The 24,955-nt window shown below is 41.1% G+C and overlaps 1 protein-coding gene across 2 annotated transcripts in view; it reads left to right on the top strand.

The window, feature by feature from the left end:
* irs1 (insulin receptor substrate 1) overlaps positions 1 to 22,939 on the top strand; it is a 55,927-nt gene extending 32,988 nt beyond the window's left edge. Inside the window, exons 2-3 of one of the 2 annotated variants that reach the window (XM_036944355.2) lie at positions 20,010 to 20,071; positions 20,266 to 22,939. In XM_036944355.2, the coding sequence (XP_036800250.1) occupies positions 20,010 to 20,071; positions 20,266 to 20,325 (122 nt within the window). In that variant the 3' untranslated portion in view covers positions 20,326 to 22,939. The remainder of the gene's footprint in view (positions 1 to 20,009; positions 20,072 to 20,265) is intronic. The other variant, XM_021563188.3, reaches the window with a different exon arrangement.
* Positions 22,940 to 24,955: the final 2,016 nt, after the last annotated feature.

Genomic DNA, 24,955 nt, shown 5'->3' with positions numbered 1-24,955 from the left:
AACTTCAGTAGCGTTTTTCTCAGATTATCTTTGTTAAAATCCCTGTCTACAATAAATACTGCCTCAGGATATGTGGTTTCCAGTTTGCATAGAGTCCAGTGTAGTTCTTTGAGGGCCGTCATGGTATCGGCTTGAGGGGGAATATACACGGCTGTGACTATAACCAAAGATAATTCTCTTGGGTGGTAAAATGGTCAGCATTTGATTCTGAGGTGAACAAAAGGACTTGAGTTTCTGTATGTTATCACACCATGAGCCCTTCTTCCCAGAGAGGTCTTTATTTCCTGTCTGCGTGATGAACTGAGAACCCAACCAACTGGCTGTACGGACACACAGTATATCCCGAGAGTAGGTTACAATTCCGTCTCTCTGGAAGAAGATCCTCGCCCTGAGCTCGTCAACTTTATTATCCAGAGACTGAACATTAGTGAGTAATATACTCTGAAGCTGTGGGTGGTGTGCGCGCCTCTTGAGTCAGACTAGGACTCCACTCCGAATACGTCTTCTCCGCCGGCGGTGTTTTGGATCAGCCTCTGGAATCAGTTGAATTGTCGTTGGGGGGGTCCGAACTAAGGAAAGTGGTAATGCTGGTGAGTTACCGCTGATCTGATATTTTTTTGTATGTAATAACGCCCCAAAATGTCTGGGCTAATGTAAGAATGAGCACATAAAGAAACAAAATACTGCAAAGTTGCTTAGGAGCTAGAAGCACGGCTGGCCTATCTGTCAGCGCCATCTTGCACAAAATGTAAAAATAGTGTTCGTTCTACCTGTAATTTGAAACTGGTTTTAGGGTGTCATTACCTGAGCTGTTAGAACATAGAAAGTACACATTTTTATTTTCCCTCCAGCGGCACGCCATTACATTTTCCGCACTCCGTTTTACACACTAACCTCTGTGTAGCCTGCCCTCCATAATGGTCTTGGGGCAATTCTTCCTATTGGGCCTTACTATGCCACAATAGTATGCATCAAGATCGCTCACCAGAGGTATGGATTAAAATAAGTCGACATGGTCATTTGACAAGAGAGAGCCCCCCCAACCTTTGTACACACTGAAAACAAAGCAGTAGCTTGTCAAGGAGTCAGAGACACCATATTTTATTCCCCACTTTACTTACTTTTTTGGGCCATATACTGCTTTTACAGTAGTCTACCATAAAATGTTATCATTGCCTCATCCACTGAGAGGGCTTGCCATGGGTGTAGTAGTTTGGCTAAGTTCTCTTGCAGTATTTTGATAAAAGGCCTGACTTCATGTAATTTGTCTTTCACATTGGCTGAATTTGGATCGAAGAAGTGCAGGTGTTTACATAGCTGGTCAAAGCGGTTGAGTGGCATTTTACTTGCGATGTATAGCACCCTGAGTGCGGTGTCAGTGGACCAGTAGTCGGAGAGAGGATAAGCGGTGGATGCCGATGAGAATGTTGATTCCAATGACGCGTTTAATCTCATCTTCAAACGTGCCAAACCATGATGGGGAGGCGTTGAATGTGGTGGCATACAGGTTGGTGTTGAACACCACATCTGAAAAAAAAACACCAGATAAGACTCCTACCACTTTCAAAACTCCAAAACCCCTGCCAATGTCACTTTAGGGCCAGGCTGTGCGGTGCAAGGGTGAATGGTGTGACTTGGGGCAGACGCAAACAACTGAAAAGTAGGCCGGGCTGTTGCCCTCGTAGATACCGTTCTTCCTTTCATTTCTCTTTCTCTCCATGTTACTCTTCATCCACACTCCCCTCCTTCCACACCTCCCTCTTCCTCTCCCTCCACTCTTCCTCTCCCTCCACTCTCTTCTTCCTCCTATTATCAGGTTGCTATACAGCACTTTCAATCAACCAATCAATCAAAGTCTTTAGTGGACAGATTGTTTCTCAGTTAGTGGTGTGCATATTTAAGTCAGACTGATGGATAATCAGACAGGATAAAGCACACAGACGTTCATGCATGATCAACAGGATCATATTATAACGGTAGGGGCGGTAGGGTAGCCTAGTGGTTAGAGCGTTGGACTAGTAACCGGAAGGTTGTGAGTTCAAACCCCCGAGCTGACAAGGTACAAATCTGTCGTTCTGCCCCTGAACAGGCAGTTAACCCACTGTTCCCAGGCCGTCATTGAAAATAAGAATTTGTTCTTAACTGACTTGCCTGGTTAAATAAAGGTAAAATAAAAAATAAAAAAAATAAAAAAAAATAACTGTAAAGGCTATATAGGTTAAACACACTTCAAGACCCATGGTCAGATTACTTTTCATAGATGGTAAAAAGTCAGTATGTGGCACAACCGTTTTATAGATTCAACACATGTCAGCACTGAGCCGGTGTGCCCTAAGAGGAAGTTCAGTGTGCAGCTCACCCAGCAATAACATAAATAACATGAGCATATCTACTTCTGCTAAGCTTCCCAGGTAAGCAATAAAAATAACTATGCATTCCAGAAGAAAAGTGCTCAAAATAGTCTGCGTTAACATTATGTAGCTTAAGAAACAAGGTTTATGAAATCAATAATTTGCTAGTAACAGATTAACATTCATATTCTGACAATCTCTGAAACTCACTTAGATAATACCATTGATACAGTGGTAGCAATACAAGGTCATAACTGCTGACCAGACCGGACGCATCGCGTTGCAAAATACGTTTTACACATACAGTTGAAGTCGAAGTTTACATACACTGACATTTAATCCTAGTAAAAAGTTATTTCTTTCATCACATTCCCAGTGAGTCAGAAGTTTACATACACTCAATTAGTATTTGGTAGCATTGCCTTTAAAACATTTTACTTTTTAGATACTTTTGTACCTGCTTACTCCAGCATCTTCACAATGTCCATTGCTGTTGTGATTTGCACTTTTCATACCAAAATAAGTGATTATCTAGGAGACAGAACGCGTCTCGTTCCTGAGCGGTGTGATGGCTGCGTGGTCCCATGGTGTTTATACTTGCATACTATTATTTGTACAGATGAGTGTGGTACCTTCAGGCATTTGGAAATTGCTCCCAAGGATGAACCAGACTTGTGGAGGTCTACAATTGTGGACTGATTTCTTTTGATTTTCCCATGATGTCATACAAAGAGGCACTGAGTTTGAAGGTAGGCCTTGAAATACATCCACTGGTACACCTCCAGTAGGCTAATTGACATACATTGAGCCAATCAGAAGCTTCTAAAGCCATGAATTTTCCAATCTGTTTAAAGGCAGTCAACTTAGTGTATGTAAACTTCTGACACACTGGGATTGTGATAGTGAAATAATCTGTCTGTAAACAATTGCTGGAAAATTACTTGTTATCATGCACAAAGTAGATGTCCTAACCGACTTGCCAAAACTATAGTTTGTTAACAAGAAATTTGTGGAGTTGTTGAAAACTAGTTTTAATGTCTCCAAGCTAAGTGTATGTAAACTTTCAACTTCAACTGAATGTAGCCTAAGAAACAAGGTCCATGAAGTCAATAACTTGCTTGTAACAGATTAGCTTCCGACTATAACTGAAACTCACTTAGATAATACCTTTGACACCTTGGTAGCAATACATGGTTATAACAATTACCTAAAAGACAGAAATGCCAACGGGGCGTTGTTGCGGTCTATATTCCGAACCACATTCCTGTAAAGCTTAGAGACGATCTAATGTTAAAATTATGTTGAAGTAATATGGCTACAGGTTCATCTGCCTCACCTAAAGCCCATTCTTGTGGAAAGCTGCTATAGACCACCAAGTGCTAACAGTCAGTATCTGGATAATTGTATGAAATCTTGGTAATGTACACTCAGCAAAAAAATAAACATCCTCTCACTGCCAACTGTTTATTTTTAGCAAACTTAACATGTGTAAATATTTGTATGAACATAACAATATTCAACAACTGAGTCATAAACTGAACAAGTTCCACAAACATGTGACTAACAGAAATTGAATAATGTGTCCCTGAACAAAGGGAGGGTCAAAATCAAAAGTAACAGTCAGTATCTGGTGTGGCCACCAGCTGTATTAACTCCTTAAGGCTGCAATCCTGTTAACGGGATATGACAAGAGCCAGTGAAAGTGCAGGGCGTGAAATTCAAAATAACAGAAATCTCATAATTACAATTCCTCAAACATACATGTATTTTATACCGTTTTAAAGGTAATCTTGTTGTTAATCCCACAACAGTGTCCGATTTCAAATAGGCTTTACAGCGAAAGCACCACAAACGATTGTTAGGTGATGACCAACTCACAGAAAAACCCAGCCATTTTTCCAGCCAAAGAGGAGTCACAAAAAGCACAAATAGAGACTAAATGAATCACTAACCTTTGATCTTCCGCAGATGACACTCATAGGACTTCATGTTACACAATACATGTATGTTTTGTTTGATAAAGTTCATATTTCTATAAAAAAATCTGAGTTTACATTGGCGCGTTACGTTCACTAGTTCCAAAAACATCTAGTGATTTTGCATAGCCACATCAATTTGGCATAGCCACATCATCATCCTAAATGTAGATGAAAATACACATGGAATTATAGATATACCTCTCCTTAATAACCTCTCTGGGATATGTGGGACGCTAGCGTCCCACCTGGCCAAAAGCCAGGGACAATGCAGAGCGCCAAATTCAAATAACTTACAATAAAAATCTAACTTTCATTAAATCACACATGCACGATAGCAAATTAAAGCTACACTCATTGTGAATCCAGCCAACTTCAACCCTGCAGGCGCGAGAAAAAACGCAGAAATAAAAATATAATTCATGCCTTACCTTAAACGAGCTTATTTTGTTGGCACTCCAATATGTACCATAAACATAACAAATGGTCCTTTAGTTCGATTAATTCCGTCTATATATTCAAAATGTCCATTTATTTGGCGTGTTTGATCTAGAAAAACACCGGTTCCAACTTGCTCAACGTGACTACAAAATATCTCAAAAGTTACCTGTAAACTTTGCCAAAACATTTTAAACTACTTTTGTAATACAACTTTAGGTATCTTTTTACGTAAATAATCGATACAATTGAAGACTGGATGATCTGTGTTCAATACAGGAAGAAAACAAACTGAAGCATGCTTTCTGGTCATGCGCCTCTCTCTAACAGTACACTTCAAGTGGCCCTCGTTCAAGATGGCCGTACTTCTTCATTACACAAAGGAATAACCTCAACCAATTTCTAAAGACTGCATCCAGGGGAAGCGATACGAACTGCAAGAAGGTCCCTTAGAAATCTGGATTCCCAATGAAAACCCATTGAAAAGAGTGACCTCAAACTCAAATCTGAATGGTTTGCCCTCAGGGTTTCGCCTGCTAAATAAGTTATGTTATTCTCACAGACATGATTCAAACAGTTTTAGAACCTTCAGAGTGTTTTCTGTCCAAATCTACTAATAATATGCATATCTTATCTTCTGGGGATGAGTATCAGGCAGTTGAATTTGGGCATGCATTTCATCCGGATGTGAAAATACTGTCACCAAGAAGTTAATGCAAACGCTGTGTCAGATTTTTTATTAAACTTTACGGAAAACGCAAACCTTGCCATAATCTGAGACGGCGCTCAGAAAATAAATACAATTATCCGTCATGTTGGAGTCAACAGAAATCAGAAATCACGTTGTAAATATTTCCTTACCTTTGATGATCTTCATCAGAATGCACTACCAGGAATCCTAGTTCCACAATAAATGCTTGATTTGTTCAATAATGTCCATTATTTATGTCCAAGTAGCTACTTTTGTTGCGCGTTTAGTACACAAATCCAAACGCTCGTGCAGGTCCATCCTAACGTCGGACGAACTGTAGAGAAGCCATGGAACGCAGGTCGCTATCATGTGAATTGCGCACGACCAGCCCTTGGCTTTCTGCCAGACACCTGGCTCATTCAGCTCCCATTCAGCCCCACAACACAGTAGAAGCCTCATTCAAGTTTCTAAAGACGGTTGACATCCAGTGGAAGCCCTAGGAAGTGCAGCTTCATCCATATCCTATTGTGAATTCAATAGGGGCTGGGTTGAAAATCGACCAACCTCAGATTTCTCACTTGCTGTTTGGATTTCTTCTCAGGTTCTGCCTGCTATATGAGTTCTGTTATACTCACAGACATCATTCAAACAGTTTTATAAACTTCAGAGTGTTTTCTATCGAATAATAATAATATGCATATATTAGCAACTGGGACTGAGGAGCAGGCCATTTACTCTGGGCATCTTTCATCCAAGCTATTCAATACTGCCCCTGCAGCCATAAGAAGCTAAGTACTGCAGTGCATCTCCTTTTCATGAACTGCACCAGATTTGCCAGTTCTTGCTGTAAGATGTTACACAACTCCTCCACCAACTTGTTTTTGCAAGTTCCCGGACATTTCTGGGGGGAATGGCCCTATCCCCCACCCTCCGATCCAACAGGTCCCAGACGTGCTCAATGGGATTGAGATCCGGGGTCTACGCTGGCCATGGCAGAATACTGACATTCCTGTCTTGCAGGAAATCACTCACTGAACGAGCAGTATGGCTGGTGGCATTGTCACGCTGCATGGTCATGTCGGGATGAGCTTGCAGGAAGGGAACCACATGATGGAGGAGGAGGTCTTCCCTGTAACGCACAGCGTTGAGATTGCCTGCAATGACAAAGTTCAGTCCGATGATGCTGTGACACAGTGTTTAAGCCCTTTACAATGAAGATCTGTGAAGTTATTTGGATTTTTATGAGTTATCTTTGAAAGACAGGGTCTTGAAAAGGGGACATTTCTTTTTTTTGCTGAGTTTGTGTTATCAACAGAAGCATATTTTCTGGGTCATTTTTAAATATTGATTGGCTATCATCAAGCTGCCCACTCAAGAAAAAAAGTCAAACTAAGCAGTGCCTGCAACCTGGCTCAGGCTGTCAGTCAACCTACCAGGGAAGTTCCAAACAGCACAGGAATTAAATCATTAACATGTATTGCTCACATCTTTACTAATGCTGCAGAAATTTGCTTTAAAGCAGTATCCAAATCCATAGGATGTGGTGATCACAATTTATTTGCCATGTCTAGTAAACCCACATTTCCGAAGGCTGGGCTTAATATAGTGTATAAGAGGTAATACAATACGTTTTGTAGTGATTCATATGTTGATGATGTAAAGAATATTTGCTGATCTGTGGTGTGCAATGAGGAGCAACCAGAAGCTGCACCTGACACATTTATGAAATTGCTTATTCCAGTTACTAATAAGCACACACCTATTAAGAAAATGACTAAAAATGAAGAATTGAAAAATTGTATGGTTGAAAGGTATGGCAAATAAGTCTGGCAACCCAACTGATTGGCAAACGTACTGCAGAAGGAAATCGAGTGACTAAACTAAATTAAAAAAAAAACTATACTATGAAACAAAGAGGAGAAAGAACAATTGTGAGGTGCTTTGCTGCAGGAGGGACTGGTGCTCTTCACAAAATAGATGGCGTCATGAGAGAGAAATTACGTGGATATATTGAAGCAACATCTCAAGACATCAGTCAGGAAGTTATGGCTTGGTCGCAAAAGGGGCTTCCAAATGGACAATGACCCCAAGCATACTTCCAAAGTTGTGGCAAAATGGCTATCCTCTTGGAACTACCCATCCCGGATCTGGGAGAATTGTCATCAACTACACTAATTAGCATAGCGCAACGGTCAAAAAATATTACTAGAAAATATTCATATTCATGAAATCACAACTGAAATATAGCGAAACATAGCTTAGCCTTGTGTTAATCACCCTGTCATCTCAGATTTTGAAATTATGCTTTACAGCCAAAGCAAGACAAGCGTTTGTGTAAATTCATCGATAGCCTAGCATAGCATTATGTCCAGCTAGCAGCAGGAAGCTTGGTCACGAAAATCAGAAAAGCAATCAAATGAACCTTTGCTCTTCGGATGTTTTCACTGACGAGACTCCCAGTTAGACAGCAAATGTTCCTTTTGTTCCATAAAGATTATTTTTATACCCAAAATACCTCCGTTTGTTGGTCACGTTATGATGAGAAATCCACCTGAAATAGCGGTCACGACAATAATATCGACAGAAACATGGAAAATGTTTTTTATAATCAATCCTCTAGGTGTTTTTCCAATATCTATTCGATAAAATATCAACCGGGACAATTGGCTTTTCAGTATGAGCGAGATGAAAAATGACTACCTCTCTCTGTCTTCTACGCAAGAATCACTCTGAGAGCCCTCAGCTGGCCACTTACGCAATGTAGTCGTTTACGCTCATTCTTCAACATAAAGGAGTGAAACTACGTCTAAAGGCTGTAGACACCTTAGGGAATACGTAGAAAAGGAATCTGGTTGATATCCCTTTCAATGGCCAACAGGGATGCATAGGAACACAACGGTTTCAAAATAAGAGGCAATTCCTGATTGGATTTTCCTCAGGGTTTCGCCTGCAATATCAGTTCCGTTATACTAGAGTGTTTTCTATCCTAAGTTGTCAATTATATGCATATTCTAGCATCTGGTCCTGAGAAATAGGCCGTTTACTTTGGGAACGTTATTTTTCCAAAAATTAAAATAGTGCCCCCTAGTTTCAAGAGGTTTAGGACAACAAAGTCAAGGTATTGGAGTGGCCATCACAAAGCCCTGACCTCAATCCTGTAGAACATTTGTGGGCAGAACTGAAAAAGCGGGTGCGAGCAAGGAGGCCTACAAACCTGACTCAGGTACACCAGCTCTGTCAGGAGAAATGGGCCAAAATTCACCCAACTTATTGTGGGAAGGTTGTGGAAGGCTACCTGAAATGTTTGACCCAATTGAGTGTATGTAAACTTTTGACCCACTGGGAATGTGATGAAATAAATGCTGAAATAATTCATTCTCTCTACTTCTTTTCTGACATTTCACATTCTTAAAATAAAATGGTGATCCTAACTGACATAAGACAGGACATTTTTACTAGGATAAAATGTCAGGAATTGTGAAAAACTGAGTTTAATTGTATTTCGCTAAACTTACGACTTCCACTGTATTTCACTCATTTCAAAACCATCAGCGCTTTCAAAGTGCAAAGACGTGTCCAAATCCATATCACCAACCAACATAGATGCAGCCTCTTCCAAAGTGAAGAGCCGTGACTGCTTTGGCGCTGTCATTCTGACAGCATACCCCGTTTCCGGTTGCTGGTTGATGATAACAGCCACGCAAATACAACAATAGGTTGTTAGCCAGTTCATTTTGCGATATTGACACACAATCATTGTCAGAAAAGGCTGTTTGCGGCCTCTCAACTCATTTAAAGAATGGCCGTCAACGGCCCCTCTGGGTTCTAAAGTGTTTAAAGTAATTTATGTTATCATAGTGCTGCTAGGCTAGAGTACATCTTGGAGATGGTTTAGACTCAACCTATGAGAGGTAGCCTATAGGTTAGCTGATGTCTCAGACTCTCAGTCAAGCATTTTACTATTTATTTAGTTGAGATATTTCAATAGTTGGTCATTGGGCTGAATGTGGTAAGTAACAGTTGAAGTGAGTGGATGGCGTTGTATTGCTGGTGTGACAGACACACCGACAGAGACACACAAAGTGCTGTGTTTGTATGTAGTTCCAGGATTTTATACAGAGCAACACATATGAATTGATATCGAGGCTAGGCCTAGCCTACCTAATGTGTGCATATGTTTTAGCGTGTGTGTGTGGTGGTGCACTCTTATGTGTGTGCACACTTGAGAGGGGGCAGATATTTGGTCCTGTGTGGCTGAGTAAGTGATTGAGTGCTAGATGTCCGGTTTCTGAACATGACCTGTGTTCTGACGTAGGTTGGAGAGAATGTCAACTCATTTTGTGGTCGCTCATCTGTGTGCGATGGTAATGCTATCTCCTCACTGGGGATGCGCATAGGCTAAAAGTGTAAGCCCCCCCCCATGCACGCCTAAGCCCTGGCAATTCTGCCTCCTGCTCTCGTGTGGCGTTGGTCCCTTAAAAGGAGCTCCTGACTGTAGTCTGTGTGCGTGTCATTCTGCACACTGCACGCACATTTTGTTTATTTATACAACAACTTAATGTGTTACCACGGCTTCATCTAATAGCACAACCAAATTTCCTGGATTGCAGTTGAGATGCACACTCATTAAAATAAGCACATACAAGAAAACACACATACATGTAATAGTGCCAGACATGCACACAAACATACAGTTGGAATTGCTGTTATGATTGTAGTTGTCCTTGACGTCCTTTTTTTTTCAATGTATTATTATAATTGTTTTAATTGCTTTGTCCTATCTCTTTGTTGTTGGTGTATAAGGAGATGCTTGGGGATGGGGAATGGAATTAATTGTATTTTTTATTTTTCTTCCTGGGGGGGACTGTGGGAAGGGTCTCGAACGGTTGAGAGACAGCTATTGGGGAACTGGGGGGGGGGGGGGGGTCTTGAAGGGTTCGGGTTCATGTTTTTTGGCCTGGTGATGTATCGGTCAACGTGCCCTTGAGCAGGGCATTGACCCTGGATGCTTCTGTGTGTCCCTCTGAATGGGAATGTGTTGGATGACTGGTATGATGTAGTTGTTGAGCGGCTTCACTGCAAGTATATTGTATGTATCGAATATTCAATACATTTTAAAAAAGGAAAAAGGGGGAGACTGGTGTTCATGGGAGGACACCCCTGAAGAAGCCACTGCTGTTTGCAAAAGTGCACCTGGATGTTCCACAGCGCTACTGGCAAAATATTCTGTGGACAGATGAAACTACATTTGAGTTGTTTGGAAGGAACACACAAAACTATGTGTGGAGAAAAAAAGGCACATCACACCAACATCAACACCTCATCCCAACTGTGAAGTATGGTGGAGGGAGCATCATGGTTTAGAGCTGCTTTGCTGCCTCAGGAACTGGACAGCTTGCTATCATCGATGGAAAAATTAATTCCCAAGTTCATCAAGACATTTTGCAAGAGAATGTTAGGCTATCTGTCTGCCAATTGATGCTCAACAGAAGTTGGGTGACGCTACAGGACAATGACCCAAAACACAGAAGTAAATCAACAGAATGGATTCAACAGAAGAAAATAGTCCTGACCTCAACCCGATTTGAGATGCTGTGGCATGACCTCAAGAGAGCAGTTCACACCAGACATCCCAAGAATATTTCTGAACTGAAACAGTTTTGTAAAGAGGAATGGTCCAAATTCCTCCTGACTGTTGTGCAGAAAAGGTTTGGTTGAGGTTATTGGAGGGTCAACCAGTTATTAAATCCAAGTGTTAACATACTTTTCCACCCTGCACTGTGAATATTTGCATGGTGTGTTCAATAAAGACATGAAAACATATAATTGTGTGTGTTATTAGTTTAAGCAGACTGTGTTTGTCTATTGTTGTGACCTAGATGAAGATCAGATCAAATTTTATGACCAATTTATGCAGAAATCCAGGTATTTCCTAAGGGTTCGCATACTTTTTCTTGCCACTGTATAGTTTCTATGCAATCTTTCTAAATGTCAACATAAAATCACAGGATACGTTATTGGTAACATAGCTAGTGATAGGGGTCGATTTAGACCTGAGTTATGCACGCATAAATGGAACTTCTCTAGGGTAGGGGGCAGCATTTGGAATTTTGGATAAAAAGCATGCCCAAATTAAACTGCCTTCTACTCAGGCCCAGAAGATAGGATATGCATATAATTAGTAGATTTGGATAGAAAACACTCTAAAGTTTCCACAACTGTTAAAATAATGTCTGTGAGTATAACAGAACTGAGAAAACCTGAGAGAAATCCATACAGTATCCATTGACTTAGGACTCAAATTGCAGTTCCTATGCCTTCCATTAGATGTCAACAGTCTTTATAAATTGTTTCAGGCTTGTATTCTGAAAAATTAGGGAGTAAGAGCAGTCTGAATGAGTGGACCCTGCCGTGTCACAGAGCTTTTTCATGCGCGCGACCGAGAGTGCCTTTCTTGTTTACCTTTTATGTTGACTACGTTATCGTCCAGTTGAAATATTATCGATTATTTAGGCTAAAAACAACCTGAGGATGGAATGTAAACATAGTTTGACATGTTTCTGTAAACTTTACGGATACAATTTGGATTTTTTGTCTGCCTGTTGTGACTGCGTTTGAGCCTGTGGATTACCGAAGAAAACGCACAAAGAAAACTGAGGTTTTTGGATATAACCAGAGACTTTATCGAACATTCGGTTACAAATCCAATGCTCTAACCACTAGGCTACCTGCCGCCCCAATGATCTGTCATTAAACAAACCTGTGTGTCCATGTATGCTGCTGATTCAAAGCTACGCGCTTCAGCAACCAATATAAGTGTGAAGTCACTGAAACCGTTAACAAAGAGTTGCAGTTAGTTTTAGAATGGGTGGCCAGTAATAAACTAGTCCTGAACATTTCTAAAACTAAGCGCATTGTATTTGGTAAATTATTCCCTAAGTTCTATAGACCTCAGCTGAATCTGGTAATTAGTGGTGTGACTGTTGAACATGTTGAGGAAACTAAATGACTTGGTGTTACTTTAGATTGTTAACTGTTGTGGTCAAAACATATAGATTCAATGGTTGTAAAGATGAGAGGTCTGTCTGTGATAAAGAGATGCTCTGGGTTTTTGACACCACACTCCACAAAGCAAGTCCTGCAGGCTCTAGTTTCTTTCCAATAATGATTATTGTCCAGTCATATGCTTATGTGCTGCAAAAAAGGACCTAGTTAAACTGCAACTGGCCCAGAACATAGTGGCCTGTTTTTGGTCTTCATTGTAATCTGAGGGCTAATATCAATACTATGCATGCCAGTCTCTCATGAAAGACAGACTGCATCACTTCTTGTTCTTGTTCTTGTTCTTGAAATTCCAAATTTGTTGCATTGTCAACTTACGCACAGAACTGACACACACACTTACCCTACCAGACATGGCACCAGGGTCTTTTCACAGTCCCCAGGTCTAGAAGAAATTCAAGGAAATGTACAGTATTATACAGAGCCATGATTGCATGGAACTACCTTCCATCTCATATAGCGCAAGTGAACAGCAAACATGGTTTCAAAAAACAAATATAGCAACTAGGGATGCACCGATATGACATTTTTGGCCGATAGCAATATCCAATATTTTTCTTGCCAAAAAAACAATATTAAAAATTGCTGCCTTTTAAACATTCTAGTACACACTGACCAAAACGTTATTTTGTTGGCATGTCCCCATTACCAGTAAAACATCATCAAAACATATTTATTTCACTTGCTTGCTGTGCTGTTTCGTTGTTCATTTGTTCAGTCATTTAATTCTCAACCAGGATTTCATCATACATGTCAAGCAGTGACGTTTCAGCTCTGTCTGTTCGTGGCCTCTTCTTTCGTGGGTCCTCTTCGTCGGTGCACACTGTTACTGTGTCCGTTTCCATCTTGTCCAGCTGTGTCTAACATTTCAAGTAAACACGGTTTCTTGTCTGCATTGAAGTAGCGGTCCTTGTACCTAACATCGAGCGTGGTGGCGACACAGTTAATTGGCTCAGAGAATGCCTCCGAATCGCTTGTTCATGGCCCCTAGTAGAGTACTTTTGCAAGTTTTAACCCCACAGTCTGTCGGCAGTTTTGTTGAGCAGGTGTTTCAATGCCATGACAGAGGGTATCACGTCTGCTGCAGACTCAGTTGATGAGCTTATTTCTCGATTCCATTGTTAAAATGGAGCTAGGAGTTTGTTGACAAACATATTTTCAAATGCCATTTTAAATGGCAGTAGCGGTATGAGAACCAGCACATTCTTGAGCTTTCAATACGTCTTTCCTCAGTACGAAATCCGCATCGACCCACTGTGCTGTCAGACTCGGCATGCTCATGGGGCTGACATCGCTGGTCCAAATGTCAGTCGTGAAGCTAATAGCAGTGACGCCCATAGCAAGTAGCTCATGGATGTGCGTTTTCAACAATACTGTGTAACTCTGGTAGGCCAACATCTGAAAAATAGAGCCTACTTGGTAGTGTGTACTGGGGCTCGAGGTGCCCGACCAGTCGGCGAAAGCCAACATCGTCCACAATAGAGAACAGTTGATTGTCAAGGGCAATGATTTCCATTATCTTGGTGTTAATGGATTTCACCTTTTGAGTTGACTTTCAAATGACTGCTCGACTTGAAATTGTTTAGTTGTTGAAAGTGTGTGCTTAATTTTTTTCTGCTTTTGTTCTCAGTAGTCGCTGAACGTCTGGGGGTGATGCACTTTCAAATTAGTAATTAGGTTTGTGATATTGAAAGATTTCACTTTCTCCCCTCGGGAAATAATAGGTAGCACAAACGTTGCATATGGCCTTTTTTTAAACTTCAAAATCCACACAGCAGACATTGTGGGCTAGGTTAGGAATGCTGTGTTGCACGTGTAGCACAGTATTTATCGTGGCGTCGTTACGTCATCTACCTACGCTATATAGGTATGCACATCAGCTTTGACATCGGTCTTACACATCAATGTTAAACTAGACAAAAGTTTTGAGAACGACACAAATATTAATTTCCACAAAGTTTGCTGTTTCAGTGTCTTTAGATATTTTTGTGAGATGTTACTGTGGAATACTGAAGTATAATTACAAGTATTTCATAAGTGTCAAAGGTTTTTATTGACAATTACATGAAGTTGATGCAAAGAGTTAATATTTGCAGTGTTTACCCTTCTTTTTCAAGACCTCTGCAATCCGCCCTGGCATGCTGTCAATTAAATTCTGGGCCACCTGACTGATGGCAGCCCATTCTTGCATAATCAATGCTTGGAGTTTGTCAGAAGTTGTGGGGCTTTGTTTGTCCACCTGCTTCCTGAATATTGACCACAAGTTCTCAATGGGATTAATGTCTGGGGAGTTTCCTGGCCATGGACCCAAAATATTGATGTTTTGTTTCCCGAGCCACTTAGTTATCACTTTTGCCTTATGGCAAGGTGCTCCATCATGCTCATCATGCTGGTAAAGGCATTGTTTGTCACCAAACTGTTCCTGTATGGTTGGGAGAAGTTGCTCTCTGAGGATGTGTTGGTACCATTCTTTATTCATGGCTATGTTTGTGAGTGAGCCCACTCCCTTGACTGAGAACCAACCCCACACATGAATGGTCTCAGGATGCTTTACTGTTGGCATGACACAGGACTGATGGTAGCCCTCGCCTTGTCTTCTCCGGACAAGCTTTTTTCCCGGATGCCCCAAACAATCGGAAAGCGGATTCATCAGAGAAAATGACGTTACCCCAGTCCTCAGCAGTCCAATCCCTGTACTTTTTGCAGAATATCAGTCTTTCCCTGATGTTTTTACTGGAGAGAAGTGGCTTCCTTGCTGCCCTTCTTGACACCAGGCCATCCTCCAAAGTCTTCACCTCACTGTGTGTGCAAATGCACTCACACTTGCCTGCTGCCATTCCTGAGCAAGTTCTGTACCGGTGGTGCCCCTATCCCGCAGCTGAATCAACTTTAGGAGACGGTCCTGGAGCTTGCTGGACCTTCTTGGGCGCCCTGAAATCTTCTTCACAACAATTGAAGCGCCCCCCTTGAAGTTCTTGATGATCCGATAAATGGTGGATTTAGGTGCAATCTTACTGTCAGCAATATCCTTGCCTGTGAAGTCTTTTGTGCAAAGCAATGATGACGGCATGTGTTTCCTTGCAGGTAACCATGGTTGACAGAGGAAGAACATTGATTCCAAGCACCTCCCTCCTTTTGAAGCTTCCAGTCTGTTATTTGAACTCAGTCAGCATGACAGAGTGATCTCCAGCCTTGTCCTCGTTAACACTCACACCTGTGTTAACGAGAGAATCAATGTCATGATGTCAGCTGGTCCTTTTGTGGCAGGGCTGAAATGCAGTGGAAATGTTTTTTGGGGATTCAGATCATTTTCAATTAATTGCAATTCATCTGATCACTCTTCATAACATTCTGGAGTGTATGCAAATTACCATCACACAAACTGAGGCAGCAGACTTGGTGAAAATTAATATTTGTGTCATTCTCATAACTTTTGGCCACGACTGTATAGGTGATAGAGGAAGCAGCAGTGGAATGCTTGTTAGTGGATAAAGGGGCCCATAGGGGACCACACACTCCCATCTGGAAAACTACAGCAGTGATAGAAGCAGCTATATACCATCTCTTCCTCACACTGACGAAAGCGCCTGGCGAGCAATTGAATGCCGTCTTCGGTTGAAGTTGGAAGCTTACATACACTTAGGTTGGAGTCATTCAAATTTATTTTTCAACCACTCCAAAAATGTCTTGTTAACAAACTATAGTTTTGGCAAGTCGGTTAGAACATATGCTTTGTGCATGACATAAATAATTTTTTGCAACAGATTATTTCACTTATATTTCACTGTATCACAATTCCAGTAAACTTCCAGTCATAAGTTTACATACACTAAGTTGACTGTGCCTTTAAACAGCTTGGGAAATTCCAGAAAATGTCATGGCTTTAGAAGCTTCTGATAGGCTAATTGACATAATTTGAGTCAATTGGAGGTGTACCTGTGGATATATATTTCAAGGCCTACCTTTAAACTCAGTGCCTCTTTGCTTTACATCATGGGAAAATCAAAAGAAATCAGCCAAGACCTCAGCAAAAAAATTTAGACCTCTACAAGTCTGTTTCATCCTTGGGAGCAATTTCCAAATGCCTGAAGGTACCATGTTCATCTGTAGAAACAATAGTACGCAAGTATAAACACCTTGGGACCACAAAGCTGTCATACCGCACAGGAAGGAGACGCGTTCTGTCCTAGAGATGAATACACTTTGGTGTGAAAAGTTTAAATCAATCTCAGAACAACAGCAAACAACCTTGTGAAGATGCTGGAGGAAACCGGTACAAAAGTATCTATATCCACAGTAAAACGAGTCATATATTGTCATAACCTGACAGGCCGCTAAGCAAGGAAGAAGCGACTGCTCCAAAACCGCCGTAAAAAAGCCAGACTACCGTTTGCAACTGCACATGGGGACAAAGATTGTACTTTTTGGAGAAATGTCTGATGAAACAAAAATAGAACTGTTTGGCCATAATGACCATCGTTATGTTTGGAGGAAAAAGGGGGAAGCTTGCAAGCCGAAGAACACCATCCCAAACGTGAAGCATGGGGGTAGCAGCATGTTGTGGGGGTGCTTTGCTTCTGGAGGGACTGGTGCACTTCACAAAATAGATGGCATCATGAGACAGGAAAAGTATGTGGATATATTGAAGCAACATCTCAAGACATCAGTCAGGAAGTTAATGCTTGGTCGCAAATGGGTCTTCCAAATGGACAATGACCCCAAGCATAATTCCAAAGTTGTGGCAAGGTTTTTGTGTGCCATCACAAAGCCCTGACCTCAATCCTATAGACAATTTGTGGGCAGAACTGGAAAAGCATGTGCGAACAAGGAGGCCTACAAACCTGACTCGGTTACACCAGCCCTGTCAGGAGGAATGGGCCAAAATTCACCCAATTTATTGTGGGAAGCTTGTGGAAGGCTACACAAAACGTTTGACACATGTTAAACAATTTAAAGGCAATGCTAACGAATACTAATTGAGTATATGTACATTTCTGACCCACTGGGGAATGTGATGGAAGAAATAAAAGCTGAAATAAATAATTCTCTCTACTATTATTCTGACATTTCACATTCTTAAAATAATGTGATCCTAACTGACCTAAGACAGGGAAGTTTTACTAGGATTAAATGTCAGGAATTGTGAAACATTTAAACTCAGTTTATTTGGCAAGGTGTATGTAAACTTCCGACTTCAACTGTATGTGCTTACATAGACTTGTGGCTTATTTTATTCTCTGCAATTTACTATAACATTTTGGTTTTATAAGTAAAGAGGAGTAAGACCGAAACATTTTGGATCTGTAAAAACGTGAGTGTTGAGCTGTGCTCTGAGAGCGACACAAGCTATGCAAATTAGCCGTTCTAAAGCAAAAACATACGAATGTGTGCAGCCCAGCAATTTGTAGCTTGATGCAAGTACGCAGGATCATCATTTTGCGTACCTAATTGCGTTCTTGTGTACTTGCATAGAGTAAAAATGTGGCTGTACCCTAAGTGAGGATGTTTTCATTCTCCTCCAAGATGGGACCCACATCACTCCTCTAGCTCTGAGGTGAGGACCGAAGCCCTCTTTTCCTACAGCTTTGCACAGAGGCCCAAACCCACCTCTCTCCAGCTCCTGCTGAGTCCACATCCCTTTCCACAGCATGTTTCAGCCACAATATTTATAAACATTTGGCCTATATCCTCGCACACTTGTCAATTGACACCGATATCTGCAATCAGATTTCACAGTCAGATGACAAACTAGCCTATATCCCAGAGCACCTAGACCAGGGTTCCCCAACTGGCGGCAATTCGACACAAAAGGGGAATGACTTAAGACTGTAAAAACACCAGCAAATCAGCTCCAAGTGATTTTATTTTTGGAAATCTGTTCCAAAGTATTCACACTTATAAGAGAGAAATATACAGTATGTATGTATATATACATATGTATGTATATCGTATACAAATGTTAGCAAGGTTTGAAATGATTCTGTTTTGGTAAAATATTATATCCATTTGGATTTATTGTGGTAAATTTGCAGTTTACAAATTTCTGGCCCTATAGGTGATGATTCCCGACCTAGACCAAGTGTAGACACATTACAGGCTATTATATTACATTCTGTAATAGATTGGGGTGTACTACCCCTGGAGGTCCAAACATACACTGAGTGTACAAAACCTTAAGAACACCTTCCTAATATTGAGTTGCGCACCCCCCCCCCCCCCGGGCCTTCAAGGTGCCGAAAGCGTTCTATAGGGATGCTGGCCCATGTTGACTCCAATGCTTGCCACGGTTGTGTCAAGTTGGCTGGATGTCCCTTGGGTGGTGGACCATTCTTGATACACACAGGAAACTGTTGTGTGAAAAACCCAGCACCGTTGCATTTTGACACAAACTGGTGCGCTTGGCACCTACAGTACTACCATACCCCGTTCAAAGATACTTAATTAACCCTCTGAATGGCACACACACAATCCGTGTCTCAAGACTTAAAAATCCTTTAACCTGTCGGCTCCTCTTCGTCTACACTGATTTGAAGTAGATTTAACAGGTGACATCAATAATGGATTATAGCTTTCCCCTGGATTCACCTGGTCAGTCTGTCATGGAAAGAGCAGGTGATCTTAATCAGTGTACAACACTAACGTCCACAGTCCATTGGTTGTGACTGGGAACCTGTAGCTAGCTGTGTGACAGACACTCAGTGTGTCAATCTCATACCCTCTCGTTCTCCCTGCATGCACCTGACCTGGATTCTAGGAAAGCTATCAGCTGTCAGAAAAATATGCATTGAAAGATGAGATGAGCCCCTCAGCACCGAGTAGAGGGAGAGGATGAAGAGAGGGGGCAGCAGCATGGCAAGGGGAAGTAGCGAACCAACCTACTGTAGCAGCCCATAGCTCTAGAACCCAGGCCAGAGGTGTGTGTGCAAGTTGTAATTTCTGATAATGGCCATGATAGGTGGACATTAGTGGAAGTGATTTGGTATAGCTGGCAGGTGTGTGTGTGTGTGTGTGTGTGTGTGTGTGTGAGAGAGAGAGATGGGGCTGCTGATGCTGGATGTCCCCAGTCAGTCTGATGGTGTAATCACATCTCTAGACAGACAAGGACGTCATTGCCTGCAGCCATCTTCCTTTCTCTCTCGCTCCCTCATTCATTCATATATATATATATATATATATATATATATATATATATATATATATATATATATATATATATATATATATATAAACTGGATCAGATAGACTAGAGGGAAGGACTAGGAACAGGACATTCCTACAGCCCTGTCACACACAAACACACAGTTTAGGGGTGCTTTGTGTGGGGGGGTTGAGTGCGAGATGCATATGAGAAGGTTGCAGGGAGATGCCTACCCCTATACGCCAAATTGGTTTGGTCACCCAAATCTAGCACCCCCACCCCATACCCTCCTGTGTGCTACTGCTAGTTGCCAGGGAAACGGTGAAGCTGATTTGTCAACCCTTTCCTCTTAGACCCAGACAGCCCAGGAAAGTTGAGGGAGGGAGAGAGACTGTCTGGGTGCACACTGTTCCTGGTAAGTCCATGAACCCTAACTCCGATCACCCTCCTCATGGGCTCGGGTGTGCAAGATGAGCTGATTTCCCCCCCCCCCCCCCCCCCTCTCTCTCACTCACTCACTCACACACAATAAACATGGCTTTGTATTGTTGTCTTTCAGGTGGAATCTGTTATCTCTTTTCTAAAATGTCTCTTTTTTTTCTCTAACAGAATGAAGATGGGTGCTCTCCAGTGAATTTAGACTTCCTTGTCATAGAACAGACATCATAGAATGGACCTCGCAGATTCACAACCAGACCTCACCAGTCAGGCCCCGCAAACCTGACTGGACAAAACTATTACTGGACTTTACAATCCAGACCTCATAATCTGGATTTCACAATCCTTACTTCTTCGTCTGGATTTTGCAATCCAGACTTCACAGCTTGGACATTGTAAACCAAACCTCACAATCCATAATCTGGACCTCACAACCCGGACCTGCAGTGTTGATGCTGTAACCCAGGTCCTCCTCTTAGCACCGGTATGGTACTACTCAACGGTACTCAGCCTCACCGCACCACTTCCTCAGGCAACAAAGCGGCGAGGACTGCCTAGTCTCAAACCTGCCCAGTCCCCCACGTCATATTTAAATTTTCTTCACTTTTTTGCTTTTTGTTGCTTTTGTTTCTTGTTACGGTCATTTACATTTTGGCCAGTTTGGCTTCCAGGCCAGTGTCCCCACCACACAACTCAGATGCTCCCACAGCATCATACCAAGCCTCCAAATGGCTACAGTAGTCACTAGTGTTACTTGAACTTTGTCTTCTGTTACATGCTACTGGGTCCTTCCATGTCCCTGTCAGCAACAAATTGTGCTTCATTCTAGTAGTTTGTAAATAGGTTCTCTAGAGGATCCTCTTAAATAATGTGGTACATGATATATAGACACAATGTCAATAGTGTTGTATCATCTAAACATCCAGTCAGGCAGGAATAGTCCCATATCTGAGCTGTTGGTACTAATACTGACACTGTCTAGCTGAAACCCGTAATGGCTTTCACAGATCTAATGGCAGAGAAACGCTATGTTGCTGTGGATTTCTAACATTTCTAATTTGTGACAACTGAAAGTTGTCACTGGTACAGCATTGTCACCAAGTATATGTGGTTGGAGCAAATCATATCCACTCTTAGGGCTACATTGTAACAGTCTCTTCCATAGAGGCACCTCTGTAAAGGCTTGGAAGCCAGTAAAGTTGTTTGCGACGTTTTCATTTTATTTAGCATTTTATTTTTGCAGAAAAACATGGACTGTAATAGGTTCACACAAAAAAAGGGCATATTTTCTGTCATTCTTGCTGCTGACGACTTTGACAAACCATCTCTGTAAATTATTGAATATATAATGTCAATTGTTTTAAAAGTCAAGATTATTTAACAAGGTTTATATCGTTGCATTTTGAATTTAAACTGAAACATGTCCAATATTTTTGTATCCCTTATTAATGGGAAATCTGCTTCTTACATATGATACTATATATTCCTGTCCACCTCATGGGTTTTTGTTCTTTTGTTGAACATTTTGAATGTTGTTAAGTGGATTCTAGGTACTACCCATGTTAAACAAGAACCCCACTCCTCCAAACACACCAGCACCATCCCAATGGGCCTGTTCCTGAGAGTGTTATACTCCTCTGTTTCTCTAACACTATAGGCTACAGCTGTGTTGCTCTGTAATCCTGTAGGCTGCAATTGTGTATTTTTCTAACTGGATTTGCTGCAGTTGGTTCTATCTGTAATCTAATAGGTTGCGTTTCCTGCGGCCACCGAACTTCACCTGAATGCTACTTATGGGCATATTCAGTACGGTGTAATTCCGAAACACACTGTAGAAAACAAATTGTGCTCTATTGCACATAATGAGAAACAGCAAGACAAGATGAACCTCAAACCTCTCCACCAACCCTGTCTTCCACTGTAAATAATGTATTGTAAGACAACAGATAATAGAAATAATAAATGTATGGGTTGGAACGACTGAATATAACGTCAATGTGGTGAACAACATGAGTGAATGTTATAAGAACTATCAACTGAACAATTGAAGAATTAATGAATTAATAAACGCATGAATGGGATGTACAAATTAGCAGATGAGTAAATAAATGCATTAAAGAATGACAAGGATAGCAAGAGCACCAATATACTATAGCTTGGGGCTTTGCATTCTCATATTCTCATATACCCCGTGCCCTTTGCTAGGTTCTGACAGAGTGAAAAAAACAAAAAACTACTCAAAGCTCAAGCCAAGTTTATTCACCCACTGGGTCAAACAGCTGAAAAGACATGTTTCTACCAGCACAAGTATTTATATCCTCCTATTAGGCGGAGTCTCCTCTTTGCAGATCTAGACAGCCAATACATCTCTGTTGCTAGGTAGGAACTTAGGTGGTGTGTGTTAAAAAAAAAATCCTTGTCAGTTCTATTACCTCAGCCCTCATTCCTCAGTCCTCCCTAATGCAAGGCTATCCAACCTTATCAATGACTGAAAATAGACAGTTACCCTTAATGAGATTTAACAATAGCATATACTATGTAAAGTAGTTCTAGTATTGTATGATGACATGGTCTAAGATGTTTCTACAACTTGATTGGAGTCCACTTTTGGTAAATTCAATTGATTGGACATGATTTGGAAAGGCACACACCTCTCTATATAAGGTTCCACAGTTGAGCTCGTTGAGCACCAAGACAGGATTGTGTTGAGGCAAAGATATGGGGAAGGGTACCAAAATATTTATAAAATTGTATTGTAACAATAACGTTATACATGTAAAGTAGTAGTAGTATAGTAGGGTAAGAAACTTTCTGGAACCTCCGTAATAAAGTAGATATTTTTATATTTTCTTGTACAACGGTGTCTTTATTCATTTGATGGCATTAAGTCATTTAGCAGACTTTATTACCTTTATTACCTTACAATCAGGGCATTTAACTAAAGTAAGTATAATAACCACATATACAGTTGAAGTCGGAAGTTTACATACACTTGGAGTGTAGGTTGGAGTCATTATAACTCGTTTTTCAACCACTCCACAAATCTCTTGTTAACAAACAATAGTTTTGGCAAGTCGGTTAGGACATCAACTTTGTGCATGACACAGGCCATTTTTCCAACAATTCTTTACAGACAGATTATTTCACTTAAAATTCACTGTATCACAATTCCAGTGGCTCAGAAGTTTACATACACTAAGTTGATTACCTTTAAACAGCTTGGAAATGTCCAGAAAATTATGTCATGGCTTTAGAAGCTTCTGATAGGCGAATTGACATCATTTGAGTCAATTGGAGGTGTACTTGTGGATGTATTTCAAGGCCTACCTTTAAACTCACTACCTCTGCTTGACATCATGGGAAAATCAAAAGAAATTGTAGACCAGAAGTCTGGATCATCCTTGGGAGCAATTTCCAAACGCCTGAAGGTACCTAGTTCATCTGTACAAACAATAGTACGCAAGTATAAACACCATGGGACCACGCAAACGTCATACCGCTCAGGAAGGAGACACGTTCTGTCTCCTAGACATGAACGTACTTTGGTGCAAAAAGTGCAAATCAATCCCAGAACAGCAGCAAAGGACCTTGTGAATATGCTGGAGGAAACAGGTACAAAAGTATCTATATCCACAGTCAAATGAGTCCTATATCGACATAACCTGAAAGGCCGCTCAGCAAGGAAGAAGCCACTGCTCCAATACCGCCAGAAAAAAGGACATTCCAAATGGACATTGGCCCCAAGCATACTTCCAAAATTGTGACAAAATGGCTTAAGGACAACAAAGTCAAGGTATTGGAGTGGCCATCACAAAGCCCTGACCTTAATCCTATAGACAATTTGTGAGCAGAACTGAAAAAGCATGTGCGAACAAGGAGGCCTACAAACATGACTCAGTTACACCAGCTCTGTCAGGAGGAATGGGACAAAATTCATCCAACTTATTGTGGGAAGATTGTGGAAGGCTAGCCAAAACGTTTGACACAAGTTAAACAATTTAATAAAGGCAGTGCTACTAAATACTAATTGAGTGTATGTAAACTTCTGACTCACTGGGAATGTGATGAAAGAAATAAAAGCTGAAATCAATCATTCTCTCTACTATTATTCTGACATTTCGCATTCTTTAAATAAATTGGTGATCCTAACTGACCTAAGACAGGGAGTGTTTACTTGGTTTAAATGTCAGGAATTGTGGAAAAACTGAGTTTAAATGTATTTGACTAAGGTGTATGTAAACTTCCGTCTTCAACTGTAGTACCAAAAGGACACACTCCTTATTTATTACTATTTTCTACATTGTAGAATAATAGTGAAGACATCACAACTATGAAATAACACACGGATAACACATGGAATCATGTAGTAACCAAATAAGTGTTCAACAAATCAAATTATATTTTATATTTGAGATTCTGTCATCCAGCGTCATGAGGAATGCTTTTCCAACAGTCTTGAAGAAGTTTCCACATGTGCTGAGCACTTGTTTTCTGCTTTTCCTTCACTCTGCGGTCCAACTCATCTCAATTGGGTTAAGGTTGGGTGATTGTGGAGGCCTTGTCATCTGATGCAGCACTCCATCACTCTCCTTAGGCAAATAGCCCTTACACAGCCTGGAGGTGTGTTTTGGGTCATTGTTCTTTTGAAAACAAATGATAGTCCCACTAAGCACAAACCAGATGGGATGGCTTATTGCTGCAGAATGCTGTGGTAGCCATGCTGGTTAAGTGTGCCTTGAATTCTAAATAAATCACTGACAGTGTCACTAGCAAAGCACCATCACACCTCCTCCTCCATGCTTCACGGTGGGAACCACACATGCAGAGATTAGGGCTGGGCGATATGGCCAAAATCTCATAT

The sequence above is a fragment of the Oncorhynchus mykiss genome, chromosome 15 (assembly GCF_057628025.1).
Source record: "Oncorhynchus mykiss isolate SJ-2025 chromosome 15, ASM5762802v1, whole genome shotgun sequence".
NCBI classification, from domain to species: domain Eukaryota; kingdom Metazoa; phylum Chordata; class Actinopteri; order Salmoniformes; family Salmonidae; genus Oncorhynchus; species Oncorhynchus mykiss.
This window is presented reverse-complemented; position numbering and strand designations above follow the sequence as displayed.